Genomic DNA, 26,597 nt, shown 5'->3' on the forward strand with positions numbered 1-26,597 from the left:
TAACATATAATAGTTTTTGACCTCCGATACTAATTTAAATGAAACACTATCTGAAATTGAGCACGTGACACGCCCACTGCTGCCAGTGTCCAGGTCATAAATGTTAATCAGAGCAACCATAGTTCCTGGTTTAGCATCCTCGGACACTTTAGCAGAGGCTGATTTTATTTCTATTACTGGAGCATTATCATTCACATCAATCACATCGATTATGAGTTTGCAGTGAGAGGCCTGGCCTCCGCCATCTTTGGCTTGGACATGCAGCTCGTGGGAGCTTTCTTCTTCATAGTCAATAACACCTGCGACCAGAACCTCTCCGCTCTGAGGGTTGATTTCGATAACTCCTCCCATCGCGTCTGAGAGGTGACTGAAGGAGTAAGTTATCTCTCCATATACATCTTCATCCAGGTCCGTGGCATTCAGGGTTATAATGACAGTCCCTAAAGGGGAGTTCTCTGGCACAGATGCTTTGTAGACTCGTTGGCTAAAAACTGGGACATTGTCATTTGCATCCAAAACACGGATCTGGATAGAGGCAGTTCCTGACCTGACCGGATTTCCCCCATCAATTCCATTGATTTCCAGCAGATGTTCTGATTCCACCTCACGATCCAAAGGCTTTTTGAGAACAAGTTCCAGATAAGAATTTCCATTTATTTGGGTGCTCATTTCTAGTGCAAAATGATCATTCTGGCTCAGTTTATACTCACGGACAGAGTTAGTGCCCAAATCGGGGTCATACGCACTCTCAATAGGAAAGCGTCTCCCGAGAACTGTAGATTCAACTAAATCCAGTTTTATCTCCCTGGTTGTAAACACGGGGCTGTTGTCATTTATATCCACAATGTCCAAAACTAGGCTGAACGCTTGAAGTGGATCTTCAAGTAGAAGCTGAAACTGCAGAGTGCACATGATGGCTTGTGCACACAGCTCCTCTCGGTCTATGCGTTGGGTGATCAAAAGATTTCCAGATGCAGCGTCAAGCTTACAGAGCTGGCTGGTTCCTTCTGCAACAACCCGGGCTCGATGAGCTTTAAGCTCCAAAGGCTCCAGCCCAAGATCATGTGCAACGTTCCCAATCACCGAGCCTCTCTGCATCTCCTCTGGAAGAACATACCGGAGCTCTCCAAACGAAACACCAAACAGGAGAGCTGACAGCAAGAAATCAATCCACCATGTTGGGTTCCTTCGACGATCCATCATACAACATGCTTTCAGAAAATGATACAACGTCGACATTATATTTAAATCCTCATCCAGCTGTGAGGCTGTAAACGCAGCAGTGATCCGACCACTCTCTACTTCCTTAGCTGAGTTATTCGTGCTCTATTAGAGATGCTGTCAGCTTGCACTCGTCTCTCTCTGCTCCCATTCCTCCACTGCTTATTTCTATCTCTCTATGACTCACACACTCTCACTAACACGCAGCCTCTTTCCTTCTCTCCCTCATGCACCCTGGCATAAATGCGCATCCATGCACAACTCTGCTGTAACCCACTTCTGCAGCTCAACTGACACAGATAGGGAAAAAATCTCTAAGTCAAGCATTATAGAAGAGCGTCACCAAGAGACTAAGAGCATTATTACAACCTACTTCATAGTCATAATAATAATAATAATAATAATAATAATAATAATTATTATTATTATTATTAATAAATCCTGTTTCTCTCATTTTTATTTTACCACAGATGTGTTTAAATCCTACTGAAGTGATTATTGCAACGAAGAAGTCAGTACATAAAAAACTGGACTCAGATTCTGTTTAGAGCAGTGGTTCCCAATCTGAGGTACAGGACCTCCTAATTGGGTCCTGTTAAGGTTGCGGGGGGTCCTCACAATTTTGTCTGATTTGTGGTTGTGAAGTTACCAAGTTCAGATACAACTTATGACTGCAGAGTTATCTGCATGTTTTTGCATATGACAGGTCTCTGACTTGTACTAAAAGCCTGAAGTGTGTAGAGTAAAAAGGAACTGAGAGTTTTGTCAACTCAGTTCTCCACTCAGCCTTTTTTTATGAAGCACCTTACAGGCATGAAGCATGCCTGTAAGGTGCTGTACAGTAATACAATTAAACAAATAATAAACAACCAGTTGTTGCTAAAATGTGTAATAGTTGCATTGCCCTGATGTTATGATATTTCCATTATTAAGAACTAGCAAACAGATCCAAAAAAAACAAACAAAAACAAAACGATGTATTTAGACTAACGCAAAAAGCACGAAAGCAAAATATTTTGTTAAAGAAATAACCATAACATGAGAGATGTTCTATGCAGGCCTTTAGCAGGTGTGTGTGTGTGTGTGTGTGTGTGTGTGTGTGTGTGTGTGTGTGTGTGTGTGTGTGTGTGTGTGTGTGTGTGTGTGAGAAAACAAACAATGAGCTTTTTTCTTTGCTGTATTAATATTTTTTTTATAATCTGAGAGCTTGGTCTCTTGATTTGTTGACCACCAGTAGGCTTTGAACTAACAGGGAATTACTCTTTTCTTCTTAGTGTTTGCTGTTTCTGGTTGCTGCAAAAAAATAAAATAAAATAAAATAAAAAGGCTTAGAAGGGAAAAAAAAGACTAGAATCTAGAAATTGAGTATTGCTTAATTTCCCATTAGTGAAGCAAGAGACAACAGTGAACTATATAACCCACTGGAGGCAGGCGTTGTGGATTTTCAACATTAAAACCTACCTACCTGGTTACTCCACATACGTATTTCATGAGCATTTTTTAACTCAGAAGTACCCCTTAAAGATTTAGTTGTTCGTACTTTTATCAAAACTTATTTTGAGCCTGAGAGGGTTAATAAATCAAAGTCTCTAGATCAGATTAAGATCATTTTGGTGTTTGGTTAAATCATGTTTGTCTCAACCAAAGATGTTGATGTGTCAAAGATTGTTGTCAAGGATGTGGGTCGCACTAACCATTTCTCAGTTCCCTTTGAAAAACTGGTTCCACCTGTTACCCATCACACTTCAGTTGCTCTCTATCAGGGTATCTGAGTTATTATACTGCTTCAATCTTTATGGGAATTGTGCAAATGTCAGCAAGTCCAACAACTGACTGTGATAATTCACTTCTCACCCCTTCTTTCCACCGGAGCTGTCAGCAGCACGTTACTGCAGCAGCACGTCATAGCGGCTGATAGGAACCGCTGTGGTCAACAGAACCTTTTCCACTGTAACCGCCAGCAGCGCGAGTCGGCCGCATCTCAGGAGCAGCATGTCGTGGCCCTTACGCGCCGGTTCTATTTTCTACGCGCGACGCCTCTGAAACGGGTCAAGTTTGACATTTTTGGGGAAGGAAAGACAGGAAATCGGACGAGGAAACGGAGCGAAGCTCCGGAGATTTTCAGAATAAAGAAACGTATTGCCTTCCGGTTGCTTTACTTTAAAAAAAGGTTACTAACTGTGCGTCCCCGTGAGAAGTTGTCACCTAGCTAGTGGTCTCCTTAGTTTTTCAGGTCCGTATAGGCAATTATAAAACGGACAGAACATAAAACACAAACCTTTTGGAGCAATGCTGTAGTTTTCTCCTGCTTGTTGTTGTGTTTACTGACAAAGTCACTCGTGTGACTTCATGCTCTGTTGGTGACAGCTGCTCCCCTGCTGCTTCGCGTCTCGTGGGAAGGGCCAAGCAGCAGCTTACGCTAGCAAGACATGCTGCTGACGGCTCCGGTGGAAAGAAGCGGTCAGTCACGTCAGCTGCAAAATGAAGTCATTCACCCCATCATATCGAAAAGGTCAAACTATTCTTTAGAAAAGAAAAGTCCCCACGGCAAATTCAAAAGTGTTAATTTTCTGGTGTTGGTCCAATTAAACAACAATAATAGTTAATTTAACACTAAAAGGAGTTATTTAGTTGATATGTAACACTGACGTGAGAGTTAAAACCCAGAGTTAAAAATGAGTGTTCCTAATCAACTTGTTAGGTGTTATTTAGGACAAATTAACTCCTGAACATCTAACTCTGAACTCCCATAGCAGCTGTAACACCTGTTAATTTGTAGCCTCCACCCTTTTATTCTAAAAGTTGGACTGGTAGTAACCTGCAGTGGGCGAGGTGCATTGTGGGTAGTCATGTTTTTAGATAGTTAGTACTATTTTGAGGTGTTTATGCATGTTGAATTTGAGGAGTTGTGTTGTTCTTAGTACTTTTTTTCACTGTTGCAAATGTGGTTTTGCTTGTTATGTCATGATTGTACCATGAGTGAGGAGGCCGGTCAAAAGAATGGGACCGCTGTGTGTTCCACGATCACAATAAAAGTGTGGTGCAAGGTCCACACTACATGCTCTGGACTCTACTTGTTGTGATCCTCTCCCAATGACCGATTACAGTCATGAGATGTACAAGGCTTGAGTTAGCCAGTGTCTGTTAGTGTAACTGGTGGCTTCCTGACATGGCACATTCTTTAAATCATGGTGTTGATTAATATCTTGAGTATAATAGTGACTCTGAATATTAACACTGGATACAGTGTACATGTTACACTGATTAGTGTTACATACATGTTAAAGTGACACCTTCAACACTAAACTGTCAAAGTACACTGGAAAGTGTCACAAAATAACACTATAAATGAGTTACATTTTTAACGCTATCATAAGTGTAATTTTAACACTGGACTGGTGAGGATTATAAGCACTGTGATAGTGTTAAAAATAACAACATCCAAGTTAAATTTACACTGACAAACCTCAATGGTACCTGTTACAATTAAAAAAAGTGCAGGAAAGAGGAGCGTAAACGGAGGATAAGTAACCAACCAGGTCACTATGCCGTTTTCAGAGAGAAATTTTGCACTTACAATTCTGAATGAAATAAGGTAAGACATGCCTTTTTCTTCAAAGTCATCAGTGGTAATAACCAGAGATGGGACATTGTGGCATCAACAAGTCATCTCCATAATGTGTTTTTCTTCAGTTTAGCAACGAAACCAGGTGATTTCAATCAGCACAGTGAAAGAACCTTGTTCAGTTGCTGAGCAGAACAAAATCATGGCATGGAGATGACTTGTTGATGCCACAATCCCCCTCTCTTGTAATAACAATTCCTGATTGCCAATGATGTGCTATCACCCAGCAAAGTTATCCCCTGATTTCTTATCCCTAACTAAGTGCAATGAGTTTGCACCTTTTTCAGTGAGAAAATAATAACCATCAGATGGGCCATTCATTCCTCCATATCAACCAACAGAACCAGACCACTGCTACAGCCACACAGCAACAACCTGGCTAGAATGTTACAGGTGCTACTGTAGATTCAGTGTGATTAGTGCAAAAACACATGAGGATGCAGTTATGGCCCTAAACTCATCTACCTGCTGTCTGAACACTCTGCTAATGCACTACTTTAAGATGTCAGCAGTTGAATGAAAGCTGATGTACAGAAAATTAACTGTTTGTTAATGAGTTGGGGGTTAGGGGTTGTATTTGTTTTTGAAACTATTGTTAGGCCTACCGAACACTGGTGCCACTGGTCCCTCCGACCCCCAAGTCAGGTTGAGTGTCTTGCCCAAGAACACACTACTCCTGAGCTACTGCTGAAGAGTAAACAATCCTTCTGTTGAATAATTACAGACCAATCTCTTATCCTCCTTTCAAGTAACTCGAAAAGTAGCTATGATACAGCTGAAAAATGACTTGGGTACAACCTTTTGAGTGGTTTGCAGTCAGGCTTTAGACAACATTTTAGCAAAGAGACAGCACTGATTAAAGTATACATTATCTATCCATCCATCCATTATCTGAACCCGCGTGTCCATGCAGGGTCATAAGGGGGCTGGTGCCTATCTCCAGCAGTCAATGGGCAAACAGGCGGGGTACACCTTTGACAGGTTGCCAGTCCATCGCAGGGCAACACAAAGGCACACAGAACAAATAAACCATACCATACCATCTTTATTTATAAAGCACATTTAAAAACGGCATGGCAGCCGACCAAAGTGCTGTACAGAATAAAAAGTAAAAACACAATATAAAACAATACACGGTCAACAATAAAATGCACAACAAGGCAGATAATTACAGTCAATAAAAAGACACATAATAAAATAATAAATGTCAGGGATTTAAAAATGCCTGGTCGTAAAAGTGAGCCTTCAGCAGCGATTTGAACCGGAGGGATGGTGCCAGCCTCACCGAAAGAGGAAGTGCATTCCATAGTGTCGGAGCAGCATAGACAAAAGCACGCTGCCCCCGCATTTTGTATTTCATTAATGGAACACGAAGCAGCAGGCAATCAGCAGACCACAATGCCCGGTTTGGCACATATCTAGTGACAAGATCTGACAGGTAATCCGGTGCCAGACCATTCAGGGCCTTAAAAACAAAAATCAGGATTTTAAACTTGACCCTAAAGTTTACGGGTAGCCAGTGGAGCCGCGCCAGTACAGGTGTGATATGTTCTCTCCTAGGAGTGTTTGTTAAAAACCTGGCTGCCGCGTTTTGTACGACCTGAAGCCTGTTAAGAGCGGAGGCAGGTAAACCAATTAAAATGGAATTTGCATAATCCAATCGAGAGATGATAAAAGCATGGATTACGGATTCCAGGTGTGCTCGTTTCAGGATCGGTTTTAAGCGGACTAGTCTGCGCAGCTGATAAAAACACGATCTGACCACTGCATTAATCTGAGGGCCCATGGAAAACTGTGTATCAAATTTCAATCAAAGACAGACACTCACACCCAGGTTTTGGGCTGTGGGAGGAAGCTGGAGTACCCTAAGAGACCCCACACATGCACAGGAAGTACATGCAAACTCCATGCAAAAAGCCCCAGGCTGGGTTTTGAACCCAGAACCTTCTTGCTGCATGGCAACAGCGTTAAATACTGCACTGCTGTGCAGCCCAGTCATACCATATTTTTATGTCAATAGAGATTCAGGCAGCAACATCTGTGCTGGTGATGGGTGATCCTGCTACAGTTTTGACAAGACCTAAAAGACTCAGGCTTGTTCTTAAATCTCTACACTGGCTACCAGTCAATTTCATAGATAATTTAAAAATGCTACTGTTAGAAATCACTCAGCGGCACAGGGCCAAAATATATAAATGCATGTCAGTTTCCTTTAAAAAAACATGTTTGCAGCTGGACTATGAGAACCTTGGGAAGCAGTGAGGTGGTAGAAGCCCTGGCCAGAAGACACAAGGTGAAGCTGCTATTAGCTATTATGCAGCACACATGGAATCGGCTCTGTTATGACCTCCAATGTGCCTAAACTCTAGTAACTTAAATCCAAATAGAAAATTCTGATGCTGTCTTGCCTTTAATAGGCAACAGTTACATTATGGGAATTATAATGAAAAATTTAGTGCTGAATAAACTGTTGACAAAAATGACGTACCAGTTACTTATACAAGAAAATTTTATCAATCACATTAAAGCTTTAATTCTTCAAGCAACCTTAATGATCACATCCTGAAAGAATAATTACCAGGGCAGAGTAAAGTATAACTAACTAAGATGTGCAATGATAAAAATGTGTTTGATATATTAAAGAACACAATTTCCTACATCAGGAGGGTTACAATATATGCAAAAGAGTGAAAATGTGTGTGTATGATTTCAGTTAAATGCCTACCTCAGGAGAAGAATCACAACTTCCGAACACATCAGCAAACTCAGAGGGACTTTTCTTCAGAGTATGGTCAGCAGGCAGCGTGTTGTCATTGTAAGATGACACAAACTTAAAGTCACTGGTTCTAGATCCTGTTGTCAGGTAGGCGTCATAGTTGTAGGAGCTGCGTAAAGTTCCTGTTCCATCAACATCTGCGTAATTAGGAGGGAGATAAGCTCCGGGAATGGCCACTGCTCCATCAAACAACAGTCTGGGCTTTCTCCTGCGACAAAACCTCACACCCAGGACGATGATGATGAAGGTCAGGAAGAAGGTGGACACACACACCAGCGCAATGATCAGATACGAGGTCAGTTTGGAGTTCTTGTCATCATAAGAAATATCTTTCAGCTCTGGCACCTCAGCCAAGTTATCAGAAATCAGTAAATACATGGCACAGGTGGCAGACAGAGAGGGCTGTCCGTTATCTTTCACTGCTACAATCAGGTTCTGTTTCATGCTGTCAGATTCAGAAATGTCCCGCTGCGTCCTGATCTCTCCGCTGTGCACACCGATAGTGAAAAGTCCCGGATCAGTGGATCTGACTATCTGATAGGACAGCCAGGCGTTCTGTCCAGAGTCCGCGTCCACCGCTATCACTTTGGACACCAGAGAGCCTCCGTGTGCAGCTTTGGGGACCAGCTCGGTCATGAAGGAGCTGCCCTCCGGGGCGGGGTACAGTATCTGAGGAGAGTTGTCATTCACATCTGATACGAACACACTCACGGTCACGTTGCTGCTGAGAGGAGGAGAACCGTTGTCTCTGGCCATCACGTGGACTTTAAAACTCCTCAGCTGTTCATAATCAAACGACCTGACAGCGTGGATCACCCCCGTGTCTCCGTTAACTGATAGATAGGAGGACACCGACGCGCCGTTCACCTCAGCAGGTAACAGAGAATAAATCACGGTACCGTTTTGTCTCCAGTCCGGGTCTCGAGCACTAACGGAACATAAAGTGGAGCCAGGTTTGTTATTTTCACTCACATAAGCGCTGTAGGACTGCTCCTCAAACACAGGTGGGTTGTCGTTGATGTCAGCTACAGATAACTGAACAGTTTTAGAGGAGGACAGAGGTGGAGAGCCCTCGTCAGTGGCACTGATTGAAATGTTGTAATCAGACACTAGTTCACGGTCCAGCTGTCCTGTGGTCACCAGAGAATAATAGTTTTTAATAGATGGAACCAACTTAAAAGGAACGTTCTGCTGGATGGAGCAGCGGACCTGTCGGTTCTTCTCAGAGTCCCTGTCCTGCACGTTGATGATGCCCACCTCTGTACCAGGTGAGGTGTCTTCTGGTATGGGAGTGGTCAGTGATTTCACATTAATGACAGGGGCGTTGTCATTCACATCAGTAACAGAAATGATGACTTTAGCATAAGATGAAAGCCCAAGACCATCCTTTGCTTTAACACGAATTTCATATGAGGAAGTACTTTCATAATCAACAGAACCAATTAAAACTATTTCACCACGTTTACGATCAATGCTGAATATTTTTCTCACCTCATCAGACACGTGACCAAAATCATAAGTCACATCTCTGTTCAGTCCCTCATCAGCATCAGCTGCACTAACTGTGACCACTAGAGTGTCTAAAGGAGAGTCTTCAGGCAGACTGGCTTTATAAACCTCCTGACTGAACACTGGGGCGTTATCATTAGCATCCAGCACAGAGACATGAATGGCTACTGTACCTGATCTCTGAGGAGATCCTCCATCTAAAGCTGTCAGCAGCACATTTATTTCCTTGTACTTTTCACGATCAAGCTCCTTATCCAGAACAAGCTCTATTTTATTTCTATCAACAGCTAAAATAAAATGATCGTTCCTTTCAAGGCTGTACTGCTGAACTGCATTCTGTCCTACATCTGCATCATGCGCCTCCTCCAGCACAAAACGAGCTCCTCTGTCTGCAGATTCCCGAATTTCTAAACTGATAATTTTTTCGTTAAACTGTGGCGCGTTATCGTTAATATCCTGAATATGAAGGCTGACCCGATGGAGCTCTAGAGGGTTTTCCAGCACGAGCTCCTGTTTCAGGATGCACGAAGCCTTCTCACCACAAAGGCCCTCGCGGTCAATCCTGTCGGCCACAATCAGCTCTCCGTTATTCAGGTTTACATCGCAGTAACGTTTTTCAGGCCCGTCGGTGTCAATGCGGGGTCTCCTGTTAGTGAGCGCTCCCGTCTGCAGCCCGAGATCCTTGGCGACATTCCCAATGACTGATCCTCGTTTCATCTCCTCCGGGAACGAATAGCTCACGTCTCCGTGCGCGATATGGAACCACAATAAGGACAAATAAATTGCACAGAACTGCACAGAGGCAATCAGAGAAACCATTATTCACGAAGAATTAGCATCCAGTTTGAAAAAAAGAAAATAATTAACAGACAACGCAGCGCAACCAGCAGCTGACCGATCCGCCACGCATTTGAGAAGCACAAGAATGTGGCCACGACAAACGCAAACGGAACTTAACGTTATTGAGCTAACATAGAGCGCCACCGTGAGTTAAAACAACATATAACTAGTTTTCATAAAATGTAATTTTGAATGTAATGTTCATGCTTCACTAGCAACCAAACGGGTTTGAAAAACGGACAACATGAAACAAAAAAACTATAAAATTATTTGTTTTAAAAGCAATTGTATTATCACTCATCCTTGTCATCAAATGTAAGTTTGTTGTTTGTTAATAACTATGAGAGTGATATTTAAAAATCCCCTTTCAAATAATTTAATCATGATGTTTAGGAGCACTCTGACATCATTATTTTATGCACTTGCACCTACATTTTCCTTTATTGTGAGGTTTACCTTTGATGACCAGACATGCAATAATAATCTTTATAAGAATGTTTGTGTATTTTGTTTATTTTCTGTCACATGTGGTTGTCTCTATGATACGTTTCAGATTGGCAGATATAGAAGATTTGCACAAATCCACAAAAGATAAGCGTTTTCTTCTGTAGCCGTGAGTTTAATTTTGAAAAGAAAAAGGTAGATTTTCAAGTACTGAAATTACTTAGAAATGAAAATCTTATCAGTAAGTTAAAAACAGAAAATGCCCATACTGCTAAAATGTCTACAATTAACAGAATATGTTCTGGATCTTATGGGAAGCACTGCATTGAAAAAGAGGCAACACAATCTAATGCTAAAGAAAAGCAGGCAAGCATGAAAAAGATTCCTATTTAAAGAAAACTTCTTGATGTCAGCCCAAAACACATGATTGAATAAGATTTGTATATAAGTCTTTGCAGTACAACATTAGATTAGAAAGTATGCATTAGTAAGACTTAAAAGGCTCCAGCATATGCAAATGATTAAACAACAAAACAAATTAAGTGAGAAACACTTATTAAAGACAAAAACCTTTAAAGTGACTTCTCAGCTCCTTGAAATAACTTTATTTTGAAAATGGATGAACAAAAGCATTAATGTAATTTAGAGAAAGCTATTTGAAAAGCCTCACCTTGGATAAAATGACTGAAAAATTACCAAAGCAGAAAGTAGTAAGTGATACATCCAGCCAAGATTCCTCATTTCTGACAGAATGAGTCTGTGATGTTAAAATTAAAGAAGTGTCACAGTTCAAAGTATTGAAAAAAAAAATCGCCTTTTCGATCAGCAGTTTGGTCACCAATCTGGGCGGGGAAAAAAAACACTTGCTCATTTAAACATAATTGTTCATAAAAACTACAAACAACTTACAAGCTAAAGCTTTACGAAGAAACACACCTCTACATAGAGCGACCAGATCCCAACTTGCCAAATGTGGGACAATGGGAAGTTCCAATGTAATGAGAAAAACAAACTACATGTATACTCTGCCTTTTAGCCCTAACATCACTATTACATATACATAAAATTATATTATTATCATCATATACTTCTTGTATGTATTTTATTTGAATTCAACAGGAACAATCGTACAGCAAAAGCTTTACTATTCCACAGTTCGTCTCAAGTTACCACAACATAACTCAGGCTCTTTGGGCCTTCTGTAGTGGCTCTGATCATTTTAATAATATAGAAAGACCCACAATAATAAACAAATGCAGGTTTAAGCAGCTTTTCAGAATTTTCATTGAATGTTTTCTACAACAGAATGACAGTAAAATTACCAGTAATATTTTTAGATCTATTTATGTTTGTCTTTAATTAATTTTCCACTAAAATCAACATCTCATAGAAAAAGTAGCCATGCTGTTTTGCAATATTTTTCATAATTCAGAAACAAAACTTTTTTTTTACATGACAACAAATCTCTTCTAGATTTTAGGTGAGAGAATAAACAACAGATTCTAATCTCTAAAAAAAATCAGATTTAATCTAATAAGATTCTTAGAGTTACTTTTTGCCTCAAATTTCTGAGAATAAGTGATTGCAGCTTCCTTTTATTCCCTCATTATGTCTTCACTGTGCTTTAAGGGGCTCAGCATGTAGGTATCTGAAACCGCAGCACCTTGTATGTGTTAGAGGCTCCATTGTGTTTATCATGGACCTGTCTAATTACTGGAAAAACTGCTTTTGACCTCTTCATATCAGACTCTGCGCCAAATGACCCACACTTGTATGGGGCCTCTCAGAGTAAGGACTCCAAAGTGCTTTACACTACAGTGTATCATTCATCCATTCACACACTGATGGTGATGAGCTACTGTAGCCACAGCTGCCCTGGGGCGGACTGACAGGGAATGACTCATACAACAAGGACTCTGTCGAGTATCTCTGAACACATTTAATTCATGAGTTTACAGCATTTTCTCCTCTGTGCTCACTCACACGTGTTTTGGTGGTTTGGGTGCACGCTCCACACACGCTCCGGATCTGCGTTTAAAGTCCCGCCTCCATTTAATTGACAGCAACAGGCATATTTCTCCACAGTTTCTTCTATAAGATTGAAATTCAAAACACGAAACTGTCAATAATGCGGGACATGTGGTCACCCTGCCTCTAACTTATTCACATTTAAAACAAACATAGTTATATTAAAAGCTAGAAAAATAAAACAACAATCGTCATCATCATCATCCTCATCATCATCATCATCATCATCATCCTCATCATCATCATCGGCATCAGCTTTATTTCCAAAGCCCCTTCCATGAACCAGGAGACACTGACATGATTTTAGTTGTCCAGGTAGCTCTCTGAAATTTAATTATTGAGATATGCGATTGTTTGTTTTGCACTATCCTACATGGTACTACTGTAGATCATTTTTTAATGTATATATTGTATATCATATTTCTATTTCGCCTGTTCCTTTGTCTCTCCGAATGCTTTGAGCATGTACATGACACAAAAATTTCCCTCGGGATAAATAAAGTTGTTCTTATCTTATCTTATCTTATCTTATCTTAAAACCCACATTGAAAAAAAAACAATATGCATTTTAAAGCTGTCGAACACTTACATTTGCAGTGATCTCTAGTAGGAATTGTAAATTTTCCTCTGGGGACAAAAAACCCCAGTGCACCAGTTTCAGCAACTAGCAGATTTGGAGTCCTATTTCTTGATATTTGGACATCTCACCTCGGACTGGCTAACAGCAGCACCACTCCACCAATGACTCAGTTTGCTCTGCAAAGTTGATGTTTTATTTCCACTAATAACACAAGCCTGAAGGAGTTCTGCCATGCAGTGGAGTTGCTAATCCTTAGCTTCTACTGGTTGAGAAGTTCTCTGCTGTTTCCTGGACTCTAAACAAACTTGTGACAGCCTTCCCTTTAGCAAGTCAAGATGATGTGTCAGGCTTTCCTAGAATTTCACTCTATTTTCTAGAAGCTAAAGCAGGAGTTTGGTGTAGGAGCGTATGTTCATGCTCTGCCTGCATTAAAAACTGACTGATTATAATCAGACAAACTAATTAAAACATGTTTTTTCAGTGTTTACAGTTACTCAGGTTTGCTTAATAATCAGCAACATCCCGACTAGCCAGAATATGATAAAAATGTTAAAATCACCCTTAAGTCAGTATTTCAATAAATATTGCCAGTGACGCAGAGTTAAAAAGGGACAGTAAGATCAAAAGTAAAAAATAAATAAATAAATCAGCTAAAAATATATTTTATAGCACCCATTCCATAAAAGCTTAGTAGCATCTGTGGCATTTTCATTTTATTTTCCTGTTCTTGGAAGCATGTCAACCCTGACAATCTATCAGTCCGAAAATGTGACACCTCCCCCAACCAAACATTAGTCTGGTGTGTTAAGACAACAATGTGCCATATCAATACACAACTGCCAAAGTTTGAGCACCAAACCAAAAAACAAAGACTAAGTTAAATGTAACCACAAATTGTTTGTCAAGTATAATGTTTTAGATCATCATGCTTCTCTTAATGTGTTTTCTGTAAAGTAGTGGATGACTAAATACTTTTCTTTTTCACAAGGCAAGTTTTGTGACATTCAGTGTTTCAGGATTGACCTTTGAGAAGCATCTGCTGCTGGGCGACAAACAAGGGTGGAGGTTAAAATCAGTGTAGCTTTGCATCTTGCTACCATGCACCTAGCATTGTTTCATTATCCAATGTGGCACTCAGGACCACATTACTCACTAGAATAGCATTCCATTCCAGCACTATTTCAATCTTTCTTATAATGGAACTAGGCAGTCACTGTGGCAATGTCCATAATGGGGGAAATCAGGTGGCTGCACCACCGCTTACACCTGATTTTGTCAACGATAAGAAAGTCAAATCCACTTTGCCCGTGTTCTCTGCACATCAGTACGACCACCTTCAATAGTTTTGTTACCTTTCTCTTACAATCCCATGCACCTTTGATTCTAGGTGACTAAATGTGTTCCGATGCACCTGTGATAGGTAGGGATTGAGCGGTTTCAGGCCAAGACACAAAAGAAAGGATGATTTCTCAAACCATCAAAAAACCAGGAATCATACATTTTCACATATTAAACACACACACACACACACACACACACGCACACGCACACACGTGCACACATTATATTCTCTTTCTACCAACTGATCTGTGCTGATTAAACAGTCCCTTGGGTGCGGTGAGCTGCAGACACAGCCATGCTTGAGAACCATTTGGTGGTTTAACCCCCCAATCCAACCCCTTAATGCTGAGTGTCAAGCAGGGAGGGATTGGGTCCCATTTTTCCAAAGTCTTTGGTATGTCCCGACCAGGTAATCGAACCCTGATCTCCCAGTCTCAGGGCGGACACTCTACCACTAGGCCACTGAGCTGGTCATACAATTCATACATTGCACGTCGTTTTCACACAATATGCAGTCAGTCAACAAATTTCCATATTGCTTACAGTGGCTTGACAGAGAAGCTATTCCTCCCAACAAAACTATGGATTGTTTTTGTAGTATTTGTGAATGATAACACACAACATCCCACAATAGCGAAAACATTATTCCTAACCTTTGATGCAGTACAAAAACCTCTGCTTCTGCAATAATGAGTTCAAAAACAATATAGCTCAGTTGATGATAAGCAAACAATTGAATAATTGACACACAGCTGATGTATATCGGGTAAATCGGGCCTACCACAGCTGATTACATTCAGGCTTTGACTGAGTGGCAAGTGTTATTTTTTCTAATACATTGTCACTAAAATAAAAGGAGGACTTTGAGGTGTCATGTTTTTGGAAACAGAAACATAAAAGACAAACACTGCATGAAGAGTAAGGGAAAGGGGCCAAGGGAGATGACCACATGTCCCTCCTGGAAGCTGAGGATGCTGGCTGCAGGGGCATCATGGTTGACTATTGCCAAGGGTGGATCTGACATAGCAAGCGGTTTTATCCCAGGTGCATTGCTTTGGATGATATCAGATGTGATGCTGATGAAAACATGTTGCCTAACCCTGAAGATCGCAGAGATTAGCTACAGTAATTTTGTGTGTTTTGTAGTTGCCTCCTCTTTATTTGGGCTTTGTGCTGTTTTTTTGTTCAGAATGCTCTTGTTTGTTCCAATGATATTTTGTTCACTACCAGCAATACTGTAGAACTTTTTCTGTCCTGTCATACTGCAAACATTATTTCTGCTTTATATTCTCCTGAAATAAACAGCAAAGGACAAAAAAGGATTAGCTTTTACTGGAATGTTTTGAAATGTGCACATACAGTTCAGAACCAAGAAGTGTAGTGTCAAATCGGGGGACTGGATGCAGATACCTCTAAAACTGAAACATAAAACTCTTTCTTTCTTTCTTTCTTTCTTTCTTTCTTTCTTTCTTTCTTTCTTTCTTTCTTTCTTTCTTTCTTTCTTTCTTTCTTTCTTTCTTTCTTTCTTTCTTTCTTTCTTTCTTTCTTTCTTTCTTTCTTTCTTTCTTTCTTTCTTTCTTTCTTTCTTTCTAATTTAATGCATGTTTCAATCCCATACATGGACTAAAACTTGCTCAACCAAGTGACTTGCTATGTCAGTTAAAGAGTCAAATAGGTAATGGTCAAAATATGGTTTGTGAATATTAAAAGTAAAAAAAAAAAAATAAAAAATAAAAAACTATGGTGATTTATCTAACTATTTTAAAGCACCAAAACTGGAAACATAGCAGTAAACTAATATCTTATAAAGAAATAATAAATAAAATAAAAGACAGTTAAACTGTTGGCAGGCAAATAATTTCAGCAAAAGAGTAGAGGCGTACCTGGTATAAGTTGTTGTCTGATCTTATAGTTTTTTTCTGAATTTTTGCTGAAGCACTAAACTCCATTCCCTAAACCAAATTCACCAAATCTTCAACAAACGTTATTAATCATTGATAGTTTTGGCCAAAAAATATTCAGTTCCTTGGACACAGATAGCAAAAAGCATTCACTCCTCGTGTAGTGTCTAATAAATGTTGTAGTGAATTTATTTTTACTTGCTTTGAATATGATAAGAACACATTCTCATGTGATGGTTTGATTTGATGGAAAAGTCGGAGATTTGGTGAACATATGAGTTTTGGATTTGTGTTCAAGATTTTTAGACAACAGGCTAACGTTTCATTACACATGTTTAAGTATTTCAGAGAAACTGTTTTTAAAACAAAAAAAGTTAAACTGTTGGCAGACATATTAATTTAGCACCAAGGACAGTGGCATAACCAAAAGCCCTTGTTTCCGTTATTTATGGTACTATAGTGTTGTCAACAGAATAATAAAAAAGCTTTGTTGATGCAAAAAACAACAAATGAGGGTAATAACATACATGTTTTAAGTTGAATGCCTACCTCTGGGGAAGAATCACAACTTCCAAACACATCAGCAAACTCAGAGGGACTTTTCTTCAGAGTCTGGTCAGCAGGCAGCGTGTTGTCATTGTAAGATGACACAAACTTAAAGTCACTGGTTCTAGATCCTGTTGTCAGGTAGGCGTCATAGTTGTAGGAGCTGTGTAAAGTTCCTGTTCCATCAACATCTGCGTAATTAGGAGGGAGATAAGCTCCGGGAATGGCCACTGCTCCATCAAACAACAGTCTGGGCTTTCTCCTGCGACAAAACCTCACACCCAGGATGATGATGATGAAGGTCAGGAAGAAGGTGGACACACACACCAGCGCAATGATCAGATACGAGGTCAGTTTGGAGTTCTTGTCATCATAAGAAATGTCTTTCAGTTCTGGCACCTCAGCCAAGTTATCAGAAATCAGTAAATACATGGCACAGGTGGCAGACAGAGAGGGCTGTCCGTTATCTTTCACTGCTACAATCAGGTTCTGTTTCATGCTGTCAGATTCAGAAATGTCCCGCTGCGTCCTGATCTCTCCGCTGTGCACACCGATGGTGAAAAGTCCCGGATCAGTGGATCTGACTATCTGATAGGACAGCCAGGCGTTCTGTCCAGAGTCCGCGTCCACCGCTATCACTTTGGACACCAGAGAGCCTCCGTGTGCAGCTTTGGGGACCAGCTCGGTCATGAAGGAGCTGCCCTCCGGGGCGGGGTACAGTATCTGAGGAGAGTTGTCATTCACATCTGATACGAACACACTCATGGTCACGTTGCTGCTGAGAGGAGGAGAACCGTTGTCTCTGGCCATCACGTGGACTTTAAAACTCCTCAGCTGTTCATAATCAAACGACCTGACAGCGTGGATCACCCCCGTGTCTCCGTTAACTGATAGATAGGAGGACACCGACGCGCCGTTCACCTCAGCAGGTAACAGAGAATAAATCACGGTACCGTTTTGTCTCCAGTCTGGGTCTCGAGCACTAACGGAACATAAAGTGGAGCCAGGTTTGTTATTTTCACTCACATAAGCGCTGTAGGACTGCTCCTCAAACACAGGTGGGTTGTCGTTGATGTCAGCTACAGATAACTGAACAGTTTTAGAGGAGGACAGAGGTGGAGAGCCCTCGTCAGTGGCACTGATTGTAATGTTGTAATCAGAAACTAGTTCACGGTCCAGCTGTCCTGTGGTCACCAGAGAATAATAGTTTTTAATGGAAGGAATCAACTTAAAAGGAACGTTCTGCTGGATGGAGCAGTGGACCTGTCGGTTCTTCTCAGAGTCTCTGTCCTGCACGTTGATGATGCCCAACTCTGTACCAGGTGAGGTGTCTTCTGGTATGGGAGTGGTCAGTGACTTCACATTAATGACAGGGGCGTTGTCGTTCACATCAGTAACAGAAATGATGACTTTAGCATAAGATGAAAGCCCAAGACCATCCTTTGCTTTAACACGTATTTCATATGAGGAAGTACTTTCATAATCAACAGAACCAATTAAAACTAATTCACCACGTTTACGATCAATGCTGAATATTTTTCTCACCTCATCAGACACATGACCAAAATCATAAGTCACATCTCCATTCAGTCCCTCATCAGCATCAGCTGCACTAACTGTGACCACTAGAGTGTCTAAAGGAGAGTCTTCAGGCAGACTGGCTTTATAAACCTCCTGACTGAACACTGGGGCGTTATCATTAGCATCCAGCACAGAGACATGAATGGCTACTGTACCTGATCTCTGAGGAGATCCTCCATCTAAAGCTGTCAGCAGCACATTTATTTCCTTGTACTTTTCACGATCAAGCTCCTTATCCAGAACAAGCTCTATTTTATTTCTATCAACAGCTAAAATAAAATGATCGTTCCTTTCAAGGCTGTACTGCTGAACTGCATTCTGTCCTACATCTGCATCATGCGCCTCCTCCAGCACAAAACGAGCTCCTCTGTCTGCAGATTCTTGAATTTCTAGACTGATAATTTTTTCGTTAAACTGTGGCGCGTTATCATTAATATCCTGAATATGAAGGCTGACCCGATGGAGCTCTAGAGGGTTTTCCAGCACGAGCTCCTGTTTCAGGATGCACGAAGCCTTCTCACCACAAAGGCCCTCACGGTCAATCCTGTCGGCCACAATCAGCTCTCCGTTATTCAGGTTTACGTCGCAGTAACGTTTTTCAGGCCCGTCGGTGTCAATGCGGGGTCTCCTGTTAGTGAGCGCTCCCGTCTGCAGCCCGAGATCCTTGGCGACATTCCCAATGACTGATCCTCGTTTCATCTCCTCCGGGAAAGAATAGCTCACGTCTCCGTGCGCGTTAAGGAACAGAACAGCGGAAAAGGAACTTAAAAACAAAACTGTCTTCATTGTAAAATGCATTTTAATATGATTATAGTTTCTGCCGGCACGTTTAAATGATTCACTATTCTGAGAAGATTACCAAAATGACAGCAATCATCTCGTCCTTATGTCTGCCGATCTCAACGGAACAAGGACTGGGTGAAAAACGCCTTCAGTCCACAAAAAAATAAAACAGGTAATATTTAACGCTGGTGGATAGCGCCACCGTGAGTATTTTTGCAAAACCACAAATTAATACAAATATTTAATACCTAACATCTAAAATAAAAGAACAAATTGTGCTCAGCCTTTACACATTTTCCTTTTGTGTCAATGGTAAGTATTTTTTTACAAGCAATGTTTGGATGTACTATCATAATATAAAAAAAATCCCCTTTTGAAACTTAAAAACACTTTGAAATATTTCAGTGGTCCTTGCATTTCTGTAAAGACCTCAAATCATTGCAACCTGTTAGTGAGACATAGATCAGCGGTGCATTGACCGACATCGGAGACTATGGGATAAGATGTAAAACAAAGTTTTATTTTTGCAGTAGCCTAATACAAAAATACTTGCCCAAGAATACACAAACGTATTCAATTAAAATCAGGGATCTGCTCAACGGCAGTTCTAACTCATGACCAACAAAGCTGCAGTTTCAGGAAGTTTGTAAAACATACAAGAAGAACCAGCTAATACAGCTAAATACTTCTCTTTGAGTTTAGATAGTCACGGCAATATTCAGCAGAAGTTTGCTTTATTGAACAAATTGTTTTTCAATAGTAATCAATTTTCTGTTGGCACTTAATTATATCAGTTGCCAGAAGGACCTGTTGGCTTTGGATTGTGATCAACAGGTTTCAGAGGAGAAGTAAAACCACTGGACTCACAGATTCCCATTGAAACCAATTGCAAATTTACTCAAACTTGTTTGGTGCAACAGCCACCATGCATGTGGAAGGAAAACAGACCAGCTGGCCCAGTGACACTCACTCATGCACTGTGAGAACATACACACTAAAGGCCCCAGGTGAGCTGCACACCCACAGATGTCCACCTGAAGGACAACGCTGCTCCACCTTTCCGCTTCCACTTTTTAACAGAGGAAAACAACAAGGAAACATCACGCACCATCATCCTGCTAGTTTCAATTTGTGAGTTTATGGCTTTTCTTTGACAGTATAATTATTCCCTGTCTTTTCTCAGCTCCACAATTTACCAGGTGTAACCCACACAAGCATCTCAAATAAACCAGGCTATGATGCACAATGATCCAAGAATCACATACAGCTTGGAGAAAAAAAAGTTCTGAAAAAACAAACTAAATAAAAAAACTAAGAAAAAGTTAAATATACTCTATATGTGCATTTCTCATTTGGATACTGAATTGTCAATTATACTAGTTTTTGTCCAAATAAATATGAAATCATAGCAATTAAAAAAGTGATTCTGAGTTGTTTTTTTTTTGAGACTTTACAACATCCTCAGGTCCCCCTTTTCTCAAAATAACTTTCATCTATGTTGACACATAATTTACAATTTAGAAACCGGCATTTATTTGACAAAGTTAGCAAAGTTCCTAATTTATGAATAGATTTTAACACGCATTTATTAAAGTCACATTACAGTGTTTTTTAACTCTAGAACAACTCTGAACTGAAGCAAAAAACCAAAGGAACTATTCAAAACTCTTTGGAGCTTTTTAGCAATCCATCTTTTTTCTGAGCTCTGTCATCATCATGTTTAATCAAGAGTGTGGGAGTTAGTATAATATGGACAGAAACAAGATTTCTCTAGTAGAACATTTCAAAGAGGTATACCGAGTGTGAAAAGATGTTTTAACAATCAGAATTAACTTGTCAGAGTCAGCAACAATAAATTAAACCCCGCATTTAGACAACTCGCCCATTTATCTTTGTTTCCGCGAATTTAGATAAAACCCCAAACAAGCATAAGCTTTTAATACAAAAGCAATTTATGTTTAATCTTTGGGTTTTGTCCCACTCAAATGTAACCGATTTATGTTTATGTTTATGTATTTAGCAGACACTTTTGTCCAAAGGGACTTACAAGTGATAACCGGCATGTCGCCCTTGAGTCTAACAACAACAACACCAACAACAACTTGACATCAGTCATGGAGAGGACGGAACAAGGAGTGGACAGTAGAGAGGGGGGACGGGTGCAGGGAGGGTGCTAGTTTAGAAGATGCACTCTGAAGAGCAGGGTCTTCAGGAGTTTCTTGAAAATTGAAAAGGAAGCCACTGTTCTGGTAGTGCTTGGTAGGTCATTCCACATTTGTGGAACAATGCATGAGAAGAGTCTGGATTGTCCTGAGTGTGGTGTAGGCACTGCTAGCCGACGATCGTGTGATGATCGGAGCGGCCAGGCCAAGACATAAGCCTCTGCAAGAGGATTCAGGTATTTAAAAGTTTGATCTCTGAAAATTGTAGTTAAGCTGTTCAGATTAGCCTAAGATTCCATCACTTTGTATACAAAAAGGATTTGATCACACAAAATAAACTATTGAGTTGCTTACAAGTTGTTGCATTCTATTCATCTTAATGTCCCACGTCAAAAATGACCAGTCATTTGAAATGAATGGAGTAAACACATTTTTGTGTAAAACCTAAGCTGGCATGGTGCTGCCCTACAACAAATTGGTAGCAAAGCCACAAAACTTAATTCTACACCTGACCTACAGGAAAAGTTTAGTGATATAGAAAAACTGTTGCAATTTTCTGTAAGAACTGTCAACAATGGTGTTTCTGGAGCAGAGTACCTAATGGGCAAAGCTTCCCTCAGTGTGTGTGTGTGTGTGTGTGTGTGTGTGTGTGTGTGTGTGTGTGTGTGTGTGTGTGTGTGTGTGTGTGTGTGTGTGTGTGTGTGTGTGTGTGTGTGTGTGTGTGTGTGTGTGTGTGTGTGTGTGTGTGTCCATCTTTTTTTTTTACCGTGTCCTGTCTGGCTGTGAAGCAAGCAGAATTGATGTCTGAATGCTGGTGACAAGCCTTACAGATTTACTCTCAGGTGGAGCATCAAAGCGTTTGCTTTTAATGTCACGCCTGACACTTAAAATTTTATTGTTATTGTTTTTGAATGCTTTGTAATTCTGACCAGACATGGAGACAGAGGTGAAAGAGAAAGGAAAAGAAAAGGTGGGGAGAGAGAGAGAGGGGGGGGGGGGGGGTTCCACAAAAATAAACAATGAACAAGAGTCTGCTTCTAGACCTGCAGAAAAAGAAAAAAAGCAAAAAGACAAAAAAAGGGACACAACAACAATACAACAAGATCTAGCTATCACTGCGTCAACTTGATGAAAAAATATATAACATTGCTTAACTGAAGAATCACGATAATAAATCACAGTGCATTAAGTGCCCACCATAGTCTTAAGACATGTGTTTAACGTGCCCAAGCCCATACTTTTGAGAGCACCATGTGAGCACCTGTGTATGTACACGCGCTTGTTTATTTAAGGTTTCTCTATAGGAGCGTCCAACAGAGAGTGTGAGGGACCACAGATCCGCCCCCCAAAGATGCGCAGGAGACGGGGGAAGCTCCAAGTTCCAGAGATCCAGGCGCTGCCCCAGAACACAGGAACCCCAAGGAGACTGCAACCAGAAAGGCCCCCGTCCCCCTCGAGAGGCACAGAGGATCGCCCCGGGGGGGCACAACCAGCAGCCGGCAGAGTCCCGGGAGACATCAGCGGCAAGCCCACAGACCCGCCCGCAGCCTCCCACCCCCTAGCCAGCCGAGCCCGGGACCCAGCCACCCGGGACCCAGGGGCGACCACCCCCCGCCGGGGACCCAGCAGAGCCCAGGGACCCAGACCCCACCAGGCAGCCACCGGGATCTATCAGGCAGATGCCAAAATCTTGAACCCCCAGACCCGGTTGCCACGAACACTCAGGCAAACCACGGCACAACCCCTCACACCAGGTGTGGCAGGGGGAGGGGGGACAAAGATCTATATCATCAAGAGAAGTTCCAGGAGAGGGGAGGAGTCAAAGGCCCCACCTGACATATACAGTCATACACAAACACAGTCACACACTCCCTCCCTCATGCTCACACATGCACATATAACCCAAGACTTACAAAAATGCACGCCGGACACCCACTCATGCTCCCCATACACACCCTATTCACTCTGGTCCCGGTACTGCTGACAACCATCACCGGTAACCAGAGTTTGACCCTTTCTGCTGGGGTGCTGATGAGCAGGCTCCCCCGCCCAACACTGAGCACAGCAACCCACCACCCCAGACCCCAACCAGACGGCCAGATCCCCCTCCTAGCCTCCAGCCCCAGGAAAAATAGCAACAACAGAGGTGGCAAAGACCCCTAGTCTCCCTCCGCCTGCTCCAATATAGTGTTGTGTAATCATGAGGTGTATTCCTTGGCTGTGGTGAGTGGGCAGTGCGGGCATCATCCAGCCTATGCCCGCTGATGCCACCGCACCACCCCACTTACACCTTCAGCCATCAGTGTCTGAGTGCGGTTTAAAATTGGAAGTGGACACTGGCACCCGGGAGGAGGCTGAAATATCCCCCTGCCAAATGCCGTTGAATGTGCTCACTCCCAAGGCCCTAAGTGTGTGTTTGTGTGGAATGTCGTCAGTGGAAGTGTATAAGGTGCAAATAAAATTGGGGGGCAGTTTGCCACAGGAATGCGGAAATGGGGTCCATTCCCGCACTCCCTGACTTGCCCACCCCCCAAGGTCCTATGTGTATGTTTATGTGATGATGTGAGGGAGCAGGAGGAGAGAAATATGCGGGGATGGGAAGGAATGGCTGGTGGGGCTTAGCCCTCCAGGGAGCCAGCTCCCCTACTGGCCCCAATAGAAACCTCTGTTGTCAACTGCCACCCAGGGCATGGAGACCCCAGCCCATCCTGCCAAGGCCCAAAGCAGCAGCATTACAGAGCCTCACGGATTCCGAGGGCACCAACCCAGCCCCACCCCAGCAGAATATCTATGCCCATTCCTGCATTTGCACAACTTCCAGAATATATAAGACATGGGACATCCAGGTAAGGTTGGGTCCTCCCCCTACTGGACCTCCCCCTCCCCTGTGATGGAACGGCAGAGGAGCCAAGGTCTACCTGAGGCCCCCGAACCCGGGCCAGGCACTGCTGCGTGTTCCTGCCTTCTTCCCGAAGGCATACATGTCAGGACCCGACCCCCAAGGCCCCACCCAGATCCCCACACGGGGCCGGCCACCCCCAAACCCCGAGCCCCCAGGCCCCCACCCAGACCCGCCCAGGGGCATTGCAGCCGCCAGGCAGTGACCCATGGCCGCCGCCAAGATCCCCAAGGGGCCCCACTCACAACCGCTAGTAGTCCACCCCCCGAGCCAACCCAAGCACCTCCAGAGGAGGGCAACGGCCCCCCAGTCCCAGACACCCCCAGTGAACCCACCCCCAGGGAACATCTGGATACTCCAAACTCAGACCCCACACCCCCCCACCTACACCATCCCGCAGGACAACATCAACGGCCCCCCACCCTCGCTATGTGATGGAACCGATCAAAGGAGCCCAGAGAGATTCATCTGAAGTGGAAGCATAGGCTATATCAAGTGCAATATGATGTAACAAAAGATTTCTATACTGGTTAATGCAGAGAGTTTCTCTATTCTTCCAATTCAAGAGGATAGTTTTCTTAGTGATGCATATGGCAGTCAGAACCACGTGAACCAAAGATGTTTCAATCGGGACATCGTCCAGGTTTCCCAGTAAACAAAGAGAAGGGGAAGTTGGGATATGACATTTCAGACATTTTGACAGATCCTCACATACTCTACCCCAAAATTCCTGGACAGGTGGACAGGACCACAGTGCATGAATGTAATTGTCAGGAATGTTGTTTGTGCAGTGTGTACAGGTGTCAGACAACACAAACCCCATCTTGAACATTCGATGACCTGTCTAGTGTACTCTGTGTAGAATTTTGTACTGAATTAATTGTAAATTGGGGTGTCTGATCATTTTAAAAGTTTTTAAACAAGTTTGGGACCAGAAGTCCTGGTCAAAGCTAACTGATAGATCCACCTCCCATTTTTCAATAGGGATTGCAATTTTATCGTCTATTTCTGACAGTGTCTTATATACTTTAGACAGTAGTTTGTGGGGGTTTGAGATTATAAAAGTCTAATACCCTTGGTGGTGTTTGTAATTCTATTTTATTGAGCTTAAATTTTTGTTTGACTACAGATTTAATTTGGTGATATTCTAAAAAGCTATTCTTATCCATTCCAAATTGGGAGACTATTTGATTAAATGGGATGAAGTCCAATCCTTCATATATGTGTTCCAGGTATAGGATTCCTTTATTTTTCCAGTCCGGAAGGTTCATCATTTTGTTGTTTTGCAAAATGTCAGGATTATTCCAGATAGGTGTGCGTCTACATGGTACTAGTGAAGACTCTGTGTGTGTGTCCATCTGACAAATGCACCTGTACCCAAATTGCATTTGCTGCAAATGAAGTTCTTGGTTATAATTGATGGTCACCTTGTTTAATGGCCTGTATTTATTATACAGTGCCTTCTTATTGATCAACAACCCCCCAAGGCACTTTACAACACAATCAGTCATTCACCCATTCACACACATTCACATGCTGGTGGGGAGGAGCTACAATGTAGCCACAGCTGCCCTCAGAGGCGATGCCTGCCGAACGCTGGCGCCACCGGTCCCTCTGAGCACCTCCAGCAGGTAAGGCGGGTTAGGTGTCTTGCCCAAGGACAGAACAGCAGTATTCTCTGGCAAGATCCAGCATTGCACCAGCAATCTTCCAATTACTGAACAGCCGGCTCTTCCTCCTGAGCTACTGCTGTCTCAGATGAAGTGGGGACAGACCAGGAAGGTGTTGGTATATTGAAAAACTTGAACATTAGTTAAGAGATTACTCTTTGTTCTATCAAATGAGATCATGTTGTGTTTTTGTCCGTAATCCATTTTTTAGTTTTTTTCTTACACATTTTAGTAAAAAAAAATGTATTTACCTGACATGTTAGCTAGTAGATCTAGCCGTCCTCAGAAGGACATCAGAACGTACCGCGATGCATAAAATGTCAGTTATCAGAACATTATACCACAAAGCAAATATAAAAAAAAGAAGAACAAGATTCCAAACTGGAGGACCGACACATACAAGGCACATCAAAAACCTGCCGATGCCCAACATGGGCAATTAAAAAAGGAAAACTACGAAGTACAATAGAAAAGAAAAAAAACAAAACAACAGAAAGAACCAGAAACACAGAAAGACTAGAACCAAAACCAGTAATAACCCTTCCATATATCAACTACGTAAGAGAAAAAAATAATAACAACAATGAAAAAACAATATCAACACAGCAACAAAACCATACGTGACAGTGAAAGATAGAATAGTATACCGAAAAGATAAGATATCAACAGTAGGGAGTGCGAGAGGGAAATA

The 26,597-nt window shown here is 41.9% G+C and overlaps 2 protein-coding genes across 13 annotated transcripts in view; both read right to left on the minus strand.

Moving 5' to 3' along the window:
- Positions 1-26,597, minus strand: part of LOC107376386 (protocadherin gamma-C5) — a 344,488-nt gene that overhangs the window by 181,639 nt on the left and 136,252 nt on the right. Inside the window, exon 1 of one of the 12 annotated variants that reach the window (XM_070551673.1) lies at positions 16,815-22,343. The exons of 8 other annotated variants lie outside the window; for them this stretch is intronic. In XM_070551673.1, the coding sequence (XP_070407774.1) occupies positions 16,815-19,190 (2,376 nt within the window). In that variant the 5' untranslated portion in view covers positions 19,191-22,343. Of the gene's footprint in view, positions 1-7,571; positions 10,064-16,814; positions 22,344-26,597 lie in introns of those variants that run through there. 3 more of the 12 variants (XM_070551699.1, XM_070551654.1, XM_070551697.1) reach the window with 3 other exon arrangements.
- LOC107373469 (protocadherin beta-15) overlaps positions 1-26,597 on the minus strand; it is a 42,747-nt gene that overhangs the window by 7,763 nt on the left and 8,387 nt on the right. The gene's annotated exons all lie outside the window — the stretch shown is intronic.

The sequence above is a fragment of the Nothobranchius furzeri genome, chromosome 1 (genome assembly GCF_043380555.1).
Source record: "Nothobranchius furzeri strain GRZ-AD chromosome 1, NfurGRZ-RIMD1, whole genome shotgun sequence".
NCBI lineage: Eukaryota > Metazoa > Chordata > Actinopteri > Cyprinodontiformes > Nothobranchiidae > Nothobranchius > Nothobranchius furzeri.